General features: G+C 39.1%; 1 protein-coding gene across 4 annotated transcripts in view; it reads left to right on the forward strand.

Annotated features, from left to right (window-relative positions):
• The window catches only part of LOC127423321 (zinc finger protein 438-like), a 71416-nt gene extending 53765 nt beyond the window's left edge, over window positions 1–17651 (forward strand). For 2 of the 4 annotated variants that reach the window (XM_051667518.1, XM_051667517.1), the window contains 3 exons: window positions 11146–11219; window positions 13010–14609; window positions 15321–17651. In XM_051667518.1, the coding sequence (XP_051523478.1) occupies window positions 11171–11219; window positions 13010–14609; window positions 15321–15903 (2232 nt within the window). In that variant the 5' untranslated portion in view covers window positions 11146–11170 and the 3' untranslated portion in view covers window positions 15904–17651. Of the gene's footprint in view, window positions 1–4505; window positions 4685–11145; window positions 11220–13009; window positions 14610–15320 lie in introns of all 4 variants that reach the window. The other 2 variants (XM_051667519.1, XR_007894304.1) reach the window with 2 other exon arrangements.
• Window positions 17652–17863: the final 212 nt, after the last annotated feature.

Genomic DNA, 17863 nt, shown 5'->3' on the forward strand with positions numbered 1-17863 from the left:
GCCATTGCAGCGCATCCTCATGGCTGCCTGCTCGATTTTATAATCCATTGTTTACAAAAAATGAAATCACCTTGTTTCCTAGGGCATTCATTTTCTCTCATGGCACAGTGCCACTCTTGATCTTTATTTAAACTGATAACATTGAGGACAGATTTGCTGTGACTGCACTTTCCACAGTCTAACACTGCTGCCCACTAAAATAATGCTAAACTGTCATTAAGCCATGATGCTTACACCGATCAGCCACAACATTAAAACCACCTGCCTAATATTGTGTAGGTCACCCTTGTGCTGCCAAAACAGGGCCAACCCGCATCTCAGAATAGCATTCTGAGATTCTATTCTTCTCACCACAATTGTACAGAGCGGTTATCAGAGTTACCGTAGACTTTGTCAGTTCGAACCAGTCTGGCCATTTTCTGTTGACCTCTCTCATCAACAAGGCATTTCCATCTGCAGAACTGCCCCTCACTGGATGTTTTTTTGTTTTTGGCACCATTAGACTGTTGTGCATGAAAATCCCAGGAGATCAGCTGTTACAGAAATACTTAAACCAGCCCACCTGGCACCAACAATCATGCAGCGGTCCAAATCATTGAGATTACATTTTTTCCACATTCTGATGGTTGATGTGAACATTAACTGAAGCTCCAGACCCATATCTGTATGGTTTAATGCACTGCACTGCTGCCACATGATTGGCTGATTAGATAATCACATGGATAATTGTTGGTGCCAGATGGGCTGGTTTGAGTAATTCTGTAACTGCTGATCTCCTGGGATTTTCACACACAACAGTCTCTAGAATTTATTCAGAATGGTGCCAAAAACAAAAAAAACATCCAGTGAGGGGCAGTTCTGCAGTTGGAAACGCCTTGTTGATGAGAGAGGTCAACAGAGAATAGCCAGACTGGTTCGAACTGACAAAGTCTACGGTAACTCTGATAACCGCTCTGTACAACTGTGGTGAGAAGTATATAATCTCAGAATGCTATTCTGAGATGCGGGTTGGCACTGTTTTGGCAGCACAACGGGGGACCTACACAATATTAGGCAGGTGGTTTTAATATTGTGGCTAATCGATGTATTTACCAGTACTTCTAAAGTCTCAATGGTGGCACGTTGTATCACTTAGGCCTAGCTTATAGTCTCGTCCATCCTGCATCATTAATGCTTGTTGCTTACTTCAGGGACAATCCCTAACAGTAGCGCAGCCAAATGAAAGCAAAATAATAGTTACATGCAGTTGATTGTGAATTGGTTTGTATTTAGATCTAATTATGTTTTTAGTGATGTACAGTATATGGCCTACAATATAAAGTGCTGGATCCAGCTGTCAATGAGAGACAACAGCCTCAACAAATCCCCTCTGGAGGGTCTCAGGAGATCTGAGAACTCCCTTTGCTCCCATTGACCGTGTTATAGAATAGACAGCTGTTTCAGTCCCTTCAGTGTAACCACACTCAAGAATTTAGCCTTATAGCATTACATTCCACATATCAGTGTGAATGAAAGTCTAAAAATCTAAATCAACTCCTGCATCATAGATTGACAAGTGGAGTATGTTGTCAGTTTGCAGACACTTTTATCCAAAATGATGTACTGTACACTTAATACAGCAACCTGCCTGGAGCAACCTTTAAGTGCTTTGCTCAAGGGCACATTGATGATAGCTCATTATTTGCTCCTTGTGTGGTTCAAACCAGCAACAGACCGCTTTCTAAACCAGAGCTTTAGCCACTGCTCCATACAACATAAGTAATGCCATGTTCAAAAACAACTTTTGGATCTTTTTTGATAGATCTGTTTAGTAAGTAATATGATACTTCAAAAGGTGCATGCATATTATACAGTGGTGTAGTAGTGACTGTGAATTTATAAAGGACTTGGTTGCTTAGGAGACCTGGCTGGAGTCACTCAGCATGCCCTGGGATTCGAACTAGCGAGCTAGCGAACTCCAGGGGTGGTAGCCAGCGTATTTTACCACTGAACTACCCAGGCCCCCGATTAACTGTTCTTTTAATTAAAATGGATAACACTTTATATTTTAATAAACTAATATATACATTACCTTATACATAATAAAATGGTGTGGTGGTGGCTTAGTGGGCTTAGCACATAGGTGGTAATCAGAAGGTTGCTGGTTCGATCCCCACAGCCAACACCATTTTGTCCTTGAGCAAGGCACTTAACAGGTTGCTTCGGGGTGATTGTCCCTGTAATAAGTGCACTGTAAGTCGCTTTGGATAAAAGCATCTGCTAAATGCATAAATGTAAATGTAATGTAAACTGTTAACCATTGTATATAGGTAATGACTAATGAGTGTAGTAATGTTCATGTTAACATGTTATCTTATATTATGACGTACAGTACATAAGAATTAATGATTAGGCTATTTGTTTTATTTGAATACAAAGATTTTATTTTCTGTGTATAGTGAAATAGCTTTCCTATTAAATTAAGATGATTTGATATCACGAGGGAAAAAAGCCACCACTGACAGCAGTAAAAGACTCAAAAATTACATTTGATTTTTACATTACGGGACAACTTGTCATCTGCGAAGAGCATAAAAAACTAGCACGAGTGCAATGACAGTATTTTCCCAAAGTTTAATAGCATACGTTTTTACTTAAATGCATTAATATTTTCACTTTTAGCAGCAAAGAAAATATACAGCACAAATTGTGGTGACTCCAGTCAAGAAATGTCCCGCCCCTTATTGATACAGAAAATATTATTGGTTAGAAAATATCCAGCCGCGTATAAAATGAACGTTCTGATTGGTAGCTCAGCTGAGTCGAAGTGTCTATCTTGCCAATGCCTTCAGATACGGTCCCGCTGCTCCGTGCGGGTTAAGAGAGCATCTCTGTACACTTATTAATAATCGCAATTCACTCAACGGTGCTGCGGCATCACCTCAGTATAATTAAAAGGTATGGGTCAAAAGCCTCCTTGCTGTTCTGACGACCATACATATCATCACTCATTTTAGATGGGCATATGCAAAATCCTTTGAAAGGTAGGTGGGTATACGGCGTATGCCTGCATATTCCCTAAACTACACTACTGATATTATATTAAGATAGTTCAGGTCTACTAATCTGATTTGACAAGTACTGTTCCAGGAGTGCTGATATTTATTATAATGGCACAGGGATGATTTACTGTTTTTATCACTCTTTGTATGAGACGGTAGTCAGTCTGTGTGTTGCATGGCGAAGCAATTGTTACTGCTTTGGTTTCATTTGGAACTATTTTCGTTAGCAGTGTAAAAATAGACAAAATAAATGGCCCTTTTATGTCTAAAATGCAAGTTACTTGATATTAATTATTGTGTACATAACTGTTTTTTAAACACTTGCAATCATAATGTTGTACTGAATTTCAGCCATTATGATATTCAGTGCAATAGAAATTGTGATATTGCTTAAATGGATGGTTCACCCAAAAAGAAAAATTCTCATCATTTACTCACCCTAATGCCATCCCAGATATGTATGACTTTTTTTTCTTCTGCTGAACACAAATGAAGAATTTTAGAAAAATATCTCAGCTCTGTAGGTCCATACAATGCAAGTGAATGGTGGCCAGAACTTTGAAAATCCAAAAAACATATAAAGGCAGCATAAAAGTAACCCATATGACTCCAGTCATTAAATCTATGTCTTCTGTAGTGATATGATAGGTCTGGGTGAGAAACAGATACATATTTAAAATTTTTACTTTAAATCTCCACTTTCACTTCTTTTGTTTTTGGCAGTTTGCATTATTTGTGCATATACCACCTATTGGGCAGGGAGGAGAATGTATAGTAGAAAAGGACTTGAATATTGATCTGTTTCTCACCCACACTTATCACTTCTGAAGATCTAGATTTAACCACTGGAGTCTTATGGATTATTTTAAGATGCCTTTATTTGCTTTTTGGACCTTCACATTTCTGGCCACCATTCACTTGCATTGTATGGACCAACAGAGCTGAGATATTCTTCTAAAAATCTTAATTTGTGTTCAGCAGAAGAAAGAAAGTTTGCCATCCAAAATCATACACATCTTGGATGGCATGAGGGGGTGTAAATGTTGAGAGAATATTCATTTTTGGGTGAACTATCCCTTGAAATGGTCAGATTAAAAACTCAAGTTCAGAAATCTGTTTTCTCAGACAGGACCTTGGGAAGTTTTTCTAAAACTGTTGTTTTGATTAATTGAATCTGCCTTTGGCTAAACCTTACAGTATATTTAAAGTAGCTCTGACCTGATTAGTTCCGATGTAACTGCATAACTCTTTTATTTAGTGAATGTTTAGGTATGATAAATGCCCTCAATCAAAAATAACACTCCAAACCCCATTGTGTGGTTTTGATTCGCCTCATAAATACCTCCTCTAATGAGAGGAGAGATATTTTTCATTAACAGAATGAAGGCTGAGCCTGCTTAATTTATCAGCTTTACTGTTGGTTACCGTGGTTATTACAGCCCTGCTTCTCTTTGATCTCACCAGACAATGTTTCCCAGATTCTCATAGTCATCAGAAAAACAGCTGCTATATCAGTGAGTGCCTCTCTATCGCAGGGAAATGAGAGACGGCTCCTCCATCACATGGCATACGCTCTGAAGTCTACATTTACAACTGCTGCCTTTGTTCGACACAGTGCGCGTGATTCCTGTGAGGTTTTGGAGGTATGTAGGTAAAACAGCATGCCAAAATCAAAGGGAGTGTTCTCGCAAATATAAAAATTCTGTCATCATTTACTCACCTTCATGTTGCTGCAAACCCTTGTAACTTCCTTCCATGGAATTCAAAAGGAGAATTGTTTAAGTATTGAACGGGTCGCTCTTTTCCATGTGATTACAGCTAATGGGGACTGAAGCTTTTAAACATCAGGGTGAGGAAATGATGACAGAATTTGGAGTTTTCAAAGACAAGAGCAGATAGTGACAATACACTTGTGTCTGTGGATGTAAAAGCAGCGTTGGTCACTAATCATACGCAAACACCCACAACAAACCGTGTTTATGAGCAAACAGACCACTTATCTAGATAACCGTTGCTGCTCTTATTTTTTTTTTTTTAACGCTACCTGAGCTCACTGCTAAGTCCCTGAGGTCCCCAGACCTGAAAGAGTACTGAGGCAGGAGTATCTGCATAAGCTTTGATGCTCAGTTTCATATTCTCTAACATTAAAAATGTGCATATTAGAACAAGCCTCACTGTTCTGATATTATACAGAGTGTTAAAGCCTCCGAGTTTCAGCAGAGATCTTTAACTGCATCCTCCATCACTCAGGAAAACTTGATGTGGGTCCTTTCTGTTTCCAGATCTGTTGCCTATGTTCCTGCCTTCCTCACTTTGTGTTCCTCCATTTTGTGCTCAGTACCTTTGTTAGGGTTGGGAACCGTGAACATATTCAGAACTGGATCCATTTTTTAATGGAATATTTACTGGAACAGTTAACAGCTCTCAAACTGTTAACTGTTAACTATTGTAACATGGTCACAATAGTTGACCTTTAACTATTAACTGTTAACTGTTAACTATTGTAACATGGTCACAGGGGAAGTCGGCATGTTGATTCCGAGTTCCAGTACCCTAGGCTCGGTTTACATTATGCCAACTTGCTGAAAAGCATCTTTTATCAGACATTTTTGCATCGGCTCCAGCGTGTTTACCTTCCCTTGTGGCGTGACCAGAAGCGCGTTGCGTCAGTAGCATGGTAGACCTGGGTTCGGATCCCACGTTGAAACCAGGAAGTAATCATGTTTGCAAAATCAGTGATGAGCGTGATTCAGATTTTTCCCTCAGATATAAAAATTGTACTCCACTGATGGTTAGGTTTGGAGTTTGGGTTGGGGGGGGGTACAACTTTATAAAATATGCATTCCTCTTCACTGTGTAACATTCTGTACAGCTGAAAACAAATAGTTTTTGGCTCCCCACCGTGGACATTACACCTGGAAAATGGAACTCACACATGCCCATATGCCCAACAACACTTACCGCTTTGACCACTGGGGGTAGTGTTTGGAATTTCTGTAAGCACAGACTAATTTTAGCTAAAGAATTGTCAACCTACTGTTTCCGATTTCAATGTGAGATCAATCTGTTAACTGCGTCGCTACTGAATTTACTGCGCAAAACATACAACGCAACCATTGTAGTCCAATTTGTGAACAAATTATGGTTTCATTTTGATGAATTAAAAAAACTTAGTCGGAATGGTTATCTGACAAACTTACAAGTCATTAATTTCATCAGGGTTAGGGTTAGCCTAACCTAAGCATAACCCATCAGACTAGAAATGAACCAAGAAACGTTGCTGTGTTATTTGTCTCTAAGGGATAGTTCGCCCAAAAGTGTGAATTCTGTCACCTTTGTGTTGTAACAATCCCATATGACATTCTTTCTTCTGTGAATCTCAACAGGAGATTTTAGGCAGAATATTAGCCTTAGTCATCATTCACGTTCGTTGTATGGAAAAAAGGTGCAATGAAAGTGAATGGTGACTGAGGATAAAGTTCTGCCTTAAATCTCTTTTGTGTTCCATGGAAGAAAGTCAAACATGTTTAAGAACAGCATAAGTGTGAGTAAATTATGACAGAATTATAATTTTTGGTGAACTATCCCTTTAAAGCTCGTGAGACTTGAATCAGTGTAATAACTGCCAGGTTGTTTGTAGGACAATGTGTAGTTAAAGATATGTTTTGTTGTGATTAATTTTATAAACAAAATAAAAGAATTGAGAACATTTTATAATTTTTTGATCTCATCATTTGGCAACAGACTGCTGAGGACAGCAAATACAATAAGACTTGCATTTCTTATATTCCTTCTTCAAAAGTACTAAAAGAATTGTTCATTGAATTGTTAAGGAACCAGAATCGTTAATCATTCCAAACCAAAGGTGAGAGATGACATTTGGAAATGAGGGCATAGTGATGAAATGGGTATAGCACAAAGGAGTAAGAAAAGAGAGAGTTGGTTGAAGGTGGATTGTGTGCCGTACCAATCTACTCTGTGGTGTGACCCATTTAAAGAATACAAATGTCACATTAAACAACGAAAGGTCATTAAAAGGTTCCTTAAGGTGACTCACACACACTTAGCCTCTGGCCACAGTTCTCTCTCACCCACCAGAACACTTTAATTTCAGTTTCGTGGCCCATCATATAGACTTCTTAAATACTTCAAATACCAAGAATCCTCCCAGCTGCCTGTACCTTCTCACGTCATTATCCTAGACTGAAAAACTGAGCTATCCACAGTTATGCCGCCTGCACCCCCCCAATCTGGACGTTCATGCAACATCAACCCAAGTGTTCAGAGATTCTTTTTGACTGTCGCAGTCACTTCTTTTCCAACACTTCACCGTAGAGGTGGCACTCACAGAGTTGCCCTTGGTGACTGCATTCTGTGGGTTAGAGTTCAACACCATGATTTACAGCATCCTGTTTGGTTGGCTCTGCGGAATGAGGCTCCTCACCACAGTGTCTTCCAGAAAAAAAAAATTACTGCCAAGAGAAATTGTGACACACCGTTATCTCAGACTCCTCTGCAACATTTCCATGAATCATGACATGTTTACTGCTAATATTATTTTACTGGAAAATATTCTCTAAACGATTTGGAAAATGCACATTATATCATTGGTTCAAAGCTATGCATTTTCTTTTATGTAATTTATGTAAGCATAATAGTAGATTCAATATATTGAATTGAATTGAATCTTTAATGTCCACTCATCTAGAAATTTGTCTTTGGATTCCCACAGGGTGGAATAACAGAAAGGACAGGACACAAAAATTAATAATAATAAAAAAATATATATTAAAATATGCAAACATTCTAATTCCTATTCAGAACTCTGCCTTGCACCACGACATTAAGGGTGTGTTCACACTTGCAGTTCGGTCCTCTTGGTTCGGACCAAAAAAGAAAATGTTACATTTAGTCCTGGTTCGCTTAGCGTTCACACTGGCATTTTTAACACCGAACTTAACTATACAAAACCAAAGGCATCAGGAAAAAGTCACAACCTGATTGGACAGCGTTTATGACGTATATATATATATATATTTTTTTTTTTACGGAACTTGCCGATCATCCAAAACATATTTACATATGTATATATGGTGGTATTTTTACCAGCTGAGAACAAACAAAGAGCTAATAAAATGTGTAAAGGAGTCAAAACAGCGCCAGGAATTCCTCCGTTGCACACACAGACGAAGATATGCTGCAAGGACGGCTGACGGCGGTTCCGACGCCTGTACCGAACTGTAATGGGCAACATAGCTCCTACGATAAGAAGAACCAGGTATGCTTGAGGTCAATATTAGGCAAATTACTTCCTGTTTTTGGTCCGTTTAGACGTCTGTGGTCCATGTTGCGTTCATATATCAATCAAACCGCACTAGAGTTCGTTTGGAAGTGGACAGAGACCCACTAATCAGGCGGTCTCGGTCTGCTTGTTTGGTGCGCACCAAGGTTCGGATGTCAGCGTTCATGCTTGTTCAAATGAACCGCACTAACAGAGCAATCGCACCAGAGTTCGTTTTAATCTAACCAAACCTGCCAAGTGTGAACACAAACAACGTTCACTGTACAGCAATAAATTAAAATTACAATGAATTGCATTAAAATAAGTATTAAAAAAAAATACATGAAAAAAAGAAAAAAATTAATACAAAAATTATAGTACGATTCCAGCTCAATATGTAAACAGAAAAGAAAAGGTTCACCCAACCGTCTATTCTGTTGTCTATTCTGCCTCATTCCAAATCCATGCCGCACACATTTTTTTTTAAGAATGTTCACACTGCTCTTTCTGATAAAGTAAAAGCATACAGTAACTATGGGCTATCAAGCTCCAGAAAGCCCCAAAAGCACTTGAAAAGTGGTCTCATTCACACTGTGAACTTAAATATCAGTCAGAACATTCTGCAAAATATCATCTTTTATGTTCAATGGAAGAAAGGAAAACTCAGGTTAGGAACAACATGATGAGGAAAAAAAAAAAGCAATGTTCTTATCTGAGTGAAATATTACTTTAAATATATATGTTATGAAGTACATTGAAACAGTTTAGTTAGTGGGGATGTTTTGGGTCTGTATTCTCTTTTCTTTCTGATGTGGGATGATTTTACCAATTGATTAGTCCACATCTGTGTGTACAGGGAAGCCTGTTGTTTTGAAATAAATTGGAATAGATTTTTTCCCCCTCCACATTGATTGGCTCAGGTGACAGCTAATTACTCAAGAGTACATTTGTGCGTGTGTTATGTAGAGTTGATATTATTTCATGTGGTTCATTTGTTCTGGAGGTCCAGTTGACTGGCATGTTTTAACATCTGTTGTAGTGATCCAGCAGAGCAGTCTTTTTGTAGGTTTACGTATGTATGTAGCATGTTACGATGTACTTGCATGTTTGTGTTTTCATTTCAGTTAGATAATATTTTGTTGCTGTGCCTGTCATAAGATAAGATACTGCAGGTGTGTTTTTCTTTGAGTGTGCCATGTTCCTGATGAAAGATCTGTTTGTATTTCTGCTGTGGAGATGCCTCTCTTCTCAGTCTCTTCTAAACAAGGATAAAAAATAAATACAAATATTTTGTCACTGTTAAGCTTAACCTACTTAAGAGCAACATATGCATTTACTGACAAAATTGATCAGACACAGTGGCCAAAAAATATTTGGACACTTTAAATGAATTACATTTTAATGAAATGACATTCATTTTAAAAAGCTGCACTTTAAATGTATGATTGCCATTGATTTATATCAAACCAAGTGGCATTTCCAAGCAAAAGATGCTAGACATTGCTTAGAACTAACTTTTGAAATGACTTCTAACCAACTGCTTCCCAGTCCATTTACATTGTGGATGTAGAGTTAACAGAGGTGTAGTTTATCACATTAACTATTGGTATATTTCACTAAGTTTGACAGTTCTGGAAGGTTTTTGCAATGAAGAATGGGAAAATATTCCCAAGTCAAGATGTGCCAAGTTAATAGGCTCTTATCCAGACTGAGTGCTGTAATAAAATCAAAGGGTGCTTCAACTAAGTATTAGTTCAGCGATGTGCACACTTATGCAGTTAGGTTATTCTAAGTTTTTTATTTTAATTTTGTTTTCTCTGAAATGTGTCACTTTGGTTTTCAGTGGCATTGCATAGGTTGTAATTTTTACATTAAAAGGTGCAAAAATTCTGATATGATTTATCTTTGTTTATATTTTTTACCTCACAAAAACCTGCTGTTTTAACAGGGGTGTGTAGACTTTTTATATCCACTGTATTTTCATATCAAACAGATCAGGATAATTCTCATTGAATTCTGTGGAGAAACTTGGCTAAGAAGGTTTAGCATGTGCAGTTTATTGTCTCTTCATCTTTCCCCTATTTTGTTTATTTTCACACATGTTAATGACTTCACAGCTTTCCCAGAACAGCAGGGGAATTAGCCAACAGGTAGTTGATTAAATAAACGAAAATCCAGTACAACAAACCTGTACTGTGTTTAAGGATTGATAAGTTCATTGAGGCACAGAGATGTGACATGTGTGAGGTATGTGCATGTGTGTTTGTGGCAATTGGAGCTCATGGCATTGGATATGGATGTTCTATCCAGAACAGTCATGTGTCCACCTCTCTTATCTCCTGCAGATCCCTTCCTTTCATCTCCTTTTAGACCGACAGGATTATGAGTCCCCCCCACCCCTCCTTAAAATATAGTCCCCTCGTCACACACAAACTCCAAGGCTGCTATCTCACTGCTACAGATGAGGACCTTCATGTACATGCCAAATGACACCCCCCCCATCCTTGTTGCTTTCCCACCCACACTTTAATGTTTGTTCCAATCTCACCTGGCTCAGTCACTGTGTCCTCCTCCTCGATTAACTCTCCTTCCCTCCCTCTCTATCCTTCCCCTCCTGTTGTTTTTCTGCCTTTGCCTTGACTCTAATCTGAGTCTGTGTGACATCTGGAATGTCCTCTGGTTTTGATCGAGATAGTGAGAGAGAAAAGGGGGGGGGGGGAACGTTGCTGAATGCAGACAGACACCTCTAAACACTGTAATTTAATGCATCTATTGTCTTAATTACACTGTTCTGTTCTCTGTATTTTTTCTTTTTTCTTTCAGGATCTTCGGTGACAGTGTGGCAGGCATGAAAACCCAAGAGCCCCGTTCCAGCCCTCTGAAATCACATACACAGAGTGAGTATAGGGACGATACCACCGTTCAAAATACAGAAAACAAGTCTTTTTACATGCATTCTTATGAAGGTCATGTTTTGGGGTTTAATATTAGTAATATTAGCAGTTGTAGTCACTAACACCGTGTCCAAACCAGACATGACAAAATCGCAAACAAGGAACAAGCATTAGGACATTTTGTTTGATCGCTTGGTTTCCTATTCTGCTGTGACATTTTAAACATTTTAAAAATCTTCTGATTGACTGATTGAGTCATGTTGTTCTGTTGTTTCACGTTCAGTGTGGAAAGACAAACTTGTCGCATCACACCTGGTTATGACATGGTGAAAGAATGAAATTAAAGGAATAGAAAGAATTTTTGTAACGTCAGCCTACCAGGTAAATCCCCCTGACCCACTGACCAACATCTGGCCCCCTCAACACATTCCTTTATGCGTGGGTGATGTGTAAACACACACATGCCCACTAATTTTATTTCCACAAACACATTCTGGTAATTGCAACAAAACACAGACATGCACACAGATATATATGGTGGCCGGAGCATAACCCTTCTTCAAACATAAGCATCAGCTATCACCTTTGAACTCCTCACCTTTAATCCTGCTAATCGGTCTGTGATGCTCTTTTTCTTTGTGAACATTACTATGGCTAAAAATAAGTCCTCATTTCTTGCACCTAAAATAACAGTCTCTTCCCCTTTTAACTGTTCTCAGCTTCTCCTTTAAAGCTTGGTAAAAACCAAGCTTTTTATGATGTTTCTGTTTTTAAATTAATTAATTCTACAGTGGCCAAAATGGGATTAGGAATTACCCTGCTTTGTGCATACAGACTTCCGAAGGCAGGTTATTGAAACTTAATTTAAATCTTTTCCACCTTCATCAGCAATCCTTATTGCTACACCTCTCTCTTTTCCCCCTAACTAATTTACTTTAAACTCTATTTAACCCAACATTTTTACCAAGGCATCTCTGTTTTGTCAGCAAGTTAGAAAGAAATCTCTACTTTTGTCCTCTTTCATGCCTATAGCACAACTGGTAAAGCATGGTGCTATCAATGGCAAGGTCATGGGTTACATTCCCAATGAAAACACGTACTGATAAATGCATACCTTGAATGCTGTATAAGTTGCTTTGGATAAAAGCATCTGCTAAATGAGTACATGTAAATGTTCTTTCCTCACAGCTGAGCTCTTCCATATTTCTATAAACGGTTGATTTGTTCCTTTGTTTTCTTTTAAATAAAAATGAGATTTTATGAGTTTTACATCTGTGTTTTAGAGGAGTCATATCAAATTACTACATCCTGCCATCCATTATATATTTGTTAGGGACAGGTAAGCCAGGTCAGCTAGCTAGCAGTGTTTTTGTTTGAGTAAGGTTGTTTAATGGTTATTCCTGTTCATGTAATAAAGCTTCTACTGCTGGATATCTTTCACGCTATAAAGGAGGTTTCTTCCTTGTGTGTGCGCGTGTGCGCGTGTGTGTGCGTGTGTGTCAGACTGCATTAAGAAGCATGAAGGGGTATGAGCCTTAGTGAGCCACAGCATGAACAAAAGCAGTACACTAAGCCCGAATCAAAGGGGGCTCAAACTCTTTGCCCCAGGGTAGATTGTTGTGTGTGTATGTGTGTGTGTGTGTGAGAGAGAGAGAGAGAGAGAGAATGACAAAAAGAGATAAAACAGGATAAGTATAGCGAGGACTGTTATGGCATCTCTTCTTTCAAGGTTTCGTGTGATTTCTTAGGTGACAAAGTGCAAGGCATTTTCTAGTCTGATCTTGTTTTTACAGGTGAGGTACGGCCCCGGTCCCAGACGAAGGTTCTTCAGTTTCGCAGCATTGCCCCCAAAGCCCCTGCAGTGGTTCCATCATCTGCAGTCCTGTCCTGCCAACCTCCCTCAGCCGTTCCAGAAGCATCCACAGCTGTCAGCCCCAAATCCATTCTAGTCCCTGCTCAGAACTATGCCCTCATGCAGGTTGCTGGACAAGAGGGGACCTTCTCATTGGTGGCCTTACCTCACACACAACAGCAACAGCCAATCCAGAAGAACCTTAAGCTGCCTATTCCAAGATACCAACCAGTGAGAAGCAAGAGTGCTCAAGAGAAATCCAGTTGCAAGACACAGAGTCCTGCCAAGTTTTCGGCTACAACACAGGCTCGATCATCTGCTGTAAAAACACAGCAAAGTCCAGACCGATCATCTGAGAAGCTTGTTATGATTGACACTGCTGCTTCATCTGAGATCTGTGTTGTACCCTTACTACCAGGTTCACAGAAGGATCAAACAGTGGAACAAAAGATTGATGCTGGTCTACTCAACAACCTACACTACCCTCCTGGAGCCTCCAAAACCACACTTGAAGTCCCTGTCAATAATATCTCACCGGTTAAAACCCCAATAGAGGGTCCAGCCTCAGCTGGTGGTGCCATCACAGTCCTCTCTCCCACTATCTTCAGTAAAGCTGTTCAGATCATTCCATCGCTACCCAAGGGAAAACTGCCCATTCTACCTTATGCCAAGGTGAAGAACTCCCTCCTGGCACCATCTAGCCTTGCCAGCACCCAGCTCTCAGAGAAGCAGACTGTAAGTGGAGCCAAACCTCCAGACAACAAAGCCAAGACAACAGAAAACAAAGTTAGAATGGAAAGCCATGTCCCCAACACCCAATTTAAGAAACCTCAAGGCAAGAAGCGAGGGAGAAAGAGGAAAACCATGGAGGATATTCTGTCCTTCGAGGCCCGAAAGAAGAGATCTTTGTCTTTTTTTAGAAGGAGGGTACCTGAGAAACCTCCAACTGGTGTGAGTTCTGCCTCCCAGGAGAAGATGCTTGACATATCAAAAATGTATCGAAGTATTCGTCCCAAGCCAGTACTGGTAATGGAAACCACTGTTCCACAACTTGTGCCACTTCCTTCCTTGTCAACGCAGGAGAACCCTGATAAAGAGCTCTCAGTAGGGAAGCACAAATCAGGAAAACCATCAGGTGCTACCCAGTCTTCTCAAGCCACTGATCAGCTGCCTGTAATAGTTGGTGAAGGTGGTGGAGCATTTGTTTACGTGGGAAGTCGTCCACTACATTGCTGTCCTACCTGTAGCAGGTGTTTCCAGTTCAAGCATCACTTGCAGAGCCACATGAACAGCCACAGTAACCTTCGGCCCTATGTCTGCCCTGTGTGCAGGAAAGCTTATGCTCACTCTGGCAGTCTGAGCACTCATATGAAGCTGCACCATGCAGAAAGCAGACCCAGGAACAGCCTTTGCTGTGAGTTCTGTGAGAAGTTGTTTGGCTATGTCGGCGTCTACTTCAGCCACTTAAGAGAGGTGCACAGAGTCATACTTACTGTGGAACCATCCATCAGTCAACACGAGGAAAACATGCCTATAGAAGAGTAAGTAAATAGGTGCTTTTCCACCATTGGGCCAAATGTGAAATCGTGCTGTTCCATACTGATCCAGGATCATTGCCAGGCATTCCACCAGTACAGTTCTCTGTCCTGAGTATGGTTTGCTAACTGTGCTGAGTATTCTGGGCCGGGAACCATATGTAATCGAACCGTACTGAACCGTGCTCAAGTGGAAATGCTACTGGAACATTTACTTACTGTCTTTAGAGCCGTTTGGCCCAGTGGTGGAAAAGCGCTTAGTGTCTCTTGAGCATAAATTGACATGTTGTAACCCCATGAGCAACTTACTTGAATAAGGGCGCCTACACAATAGAATGCTCCAATGGAGTGTGGAAAGAGCCTTGTCAATTTGAAATTGTAAGTCAAAAATTAGATTTCCGAAAGCACCGGACTGCACCTGCCTCTCTCAAATTCTAACTGGTCAACCAATGCCTACATCAGAGTGTATTGCAGTAAAATTTGATGCAGTTCTCAACTTTTGGTTGCCATGACAGAGTGGTACTTCCTCTTTTTTCGCATTTTTCCTCAGCATCTGTCCAACGCACAATCTCCATTGAAATCAATGGATTGAAAACATTGTCTCACACAGTGTTAACTCTAGTGCTTATGCGCCCTAAGAAAGCATAACATCATCAACACTAGTTTCTGCTAAACCCTGCTTGCTCTTTATGTAACTGTTCTTTTGATGTCTTTCAGATCTTCAGAGGCTGATGAACAGGCCTTAGAACAACATGTTGACCCAGTCGAGCTACAGATTAAGTGTGGCCGCTGCCAGGCCATCACACCTACCTTTGCTGACATGAAGCTGCACTTGCTCTACGTGCACGGTGAGGAGGTCCAGGTGCAACTGAGGGAGGGAGCTATGTGCAGAGGTCGTGAAGCAGAAGATGAACTGGTCAAACATGCGGCACATTACTGGAGGCAGCTTAAAGAGAAACGCAGCCGAGTGCACTGCGGCACCTGCGATGAGGAGTTCTTCTCATTTTCCAAGTTCAAGCGGCACCTCCCCTCTCACCATCAAGGAGCCAGAGAGAGTCAAAAAGAGGAGGAAGTGGATGGGTTAGTGGAGAAGAAGGACCGTGTATTAAAGGGTTTCAGTAAAGCTGTAACGTTGAGGGTGGGGTCCAATTTTAACTGCATCCTTTGCAGTAAGGTGTTCAACAAGAAACTGGAAGTTATGGAGCATTGGGGGGCACAGCACAATTGTGAAAACCCCACCTTTCTATGGGATGTCCTGGACTTCAAGGGGAAGAACATGCCTACTGATGGGCCAAATTAACTGCAAATGGGTAATTTATTATTTTCTCGATGCAGTTAGGTGAATGCAAAAACAATCCACTAATAGACTCACTCAGTATTATATTTTCAGTGTTGTCTTTTGCACTGTTTTTTTATTTTATTATTATTTATAACCTCGTTGTTTTGTAATGCTTGAATTTTTAATGTTTATTTGTTTGTTTGATAATTTTATTTTATTTTATTTTGAGTTTTTATGTATAGCAGCATGGAATACTGACATAAAACTCAAATCTCCAAAATTCATTCACAAACATTATGATGGCCCAGGTGCAGAGGTAAGATAAATGCCAGCAAATGAGAGACCCAAGGATGATAATCACAATGTAAGGTTTGTGGAAATGTTTTGTGTAAGTGCTTCAGTTGTGTGAATTATGTGAAATAGACTTTAAAAAAAAAAATGCAGGCTCATCAAAAACACTTCGTCACTCAAACAAATTGAAAATTTGCAATACACTGAATACAAATGGAGCATGATTAGAATGCTTGAAATAACATTTGAAGTAACAACAAATTATCAGTGACATTTCACAAACACATACATAATCACACAATTTCAGTCCTTATTCCACAACTAAAATAAATGCTGCCAGAAAATCTCTGCCAAGAGTAATTTGTCTTAGGCAGAGAGATCCACAAATAAGGATTAAAAAATATCCCTAAAAAAGAAAGGAAAATCCTTAACTATTAGGTCTAGTATGAATGTGTGTTTTATGAATGTTAAGAGTTGTGTTTTTGGATGGAAATGTATGTTTTAAAATATTTCTTTCCTTGGTGAAATGAATTGTGGTGATTTATTTAAATTATCAGTCTGTTGAAACATACAAATTATATAAAATATATATAACAGGGTAATGGAATGTTTAAAAAAAGAATTAGTTATATATGTGTACTTGTATAGATAGATAGATAGATTAATATATATATATATATATATATATATATATATATATATATATATATTAATCTAAATATATTTAGCTGTATATTGAGAATATATATTTACACAGAAGACAGTGATCTTGCCCTGCTGAATTCTCATGAGAAATGAGCAATTAAAATAACTGAACCATTTTAATAACGTACTAGCATAAATGTAGCTGCAACTGTTCTGTAAACCATCATCTGCTTGAACAGGTGCTGTGTTAAACCAAGAACTGATGATGTTCACTAACATTCATGTTCTTTAAAAGGTACAAAATAACTCGAAATCCCAAAGTACCATTTATGTTTGCTTTTCAAAGTTGAATTCTGACAGATAATTTAAAGTTAATAATGTTGATCTTGAATATCAGTAATCAAAGAGAAGGGACAACTGCTGTTTGTCTGGTCTGAAAAACCCATTAAATGTTTTGATTGTGGATCTTGTCTTTGGTGGATTTTTCCAGACTTAAATCTGATTTTCATTTAAAAAGAAAATTAAATGAAATATTTTTAAAGTGGTGATTTTTATGGATAAAAACATTTAAGCCATTTTAGATGCTGTACTTAGCATATTCTTCAATATTCTAAGCCATTAGAGTAATGCCACAGCTGTCTGATTGTTTGGCATAGGAACATTTTAGCATTTCCTGTTCTGAAGATGATCTTTTCCCTGCCACTGTGATAAAGTTGTCTGCGGCTTTGGCTAAAGTAAGCCCACAGTAGCATCTGTGCTAGAAAGAACATCCCTAAACCATAGATTATTGGTGCCTAAATAAAGACAAATTGAACTAAAATAATATTTGGTGTGTTTATTATGTGCAACAACCTCCTGGCTGTCTGACTTCACTGACCACCTCTGCCATTAGCACCCTAATAAACTCAAGCTTACACAGATACTGCTACATCTTGCGTTATTTCACACAAGACTTACCTTCTTCCATATAAAAACATTTACCGCAAGACTTCATTTGTAGTTTGCACAGAACAGTGAGCAGTGTAAAGCATGAATTGAATACATT

The sequence above is a fragment of the Myxocyprinus asiaticus genome, chromosome 32 (genome assembly GCF_019703515.2).
Source record: "Myxocyprinus asiaticus isolate MX2 ecotype Aquarium Trade chromosome 32, UBuf_Myxa_2, whole genome shotgun sequence".
NCBI classification, from domain to species: domain Eukaryota; kingdom Metazoa; phylum Chordata; class Actinopteri; order Cypriniformes; family Catostomidae; genus Myxocyprinus; species Myxocyprinus asiaticus.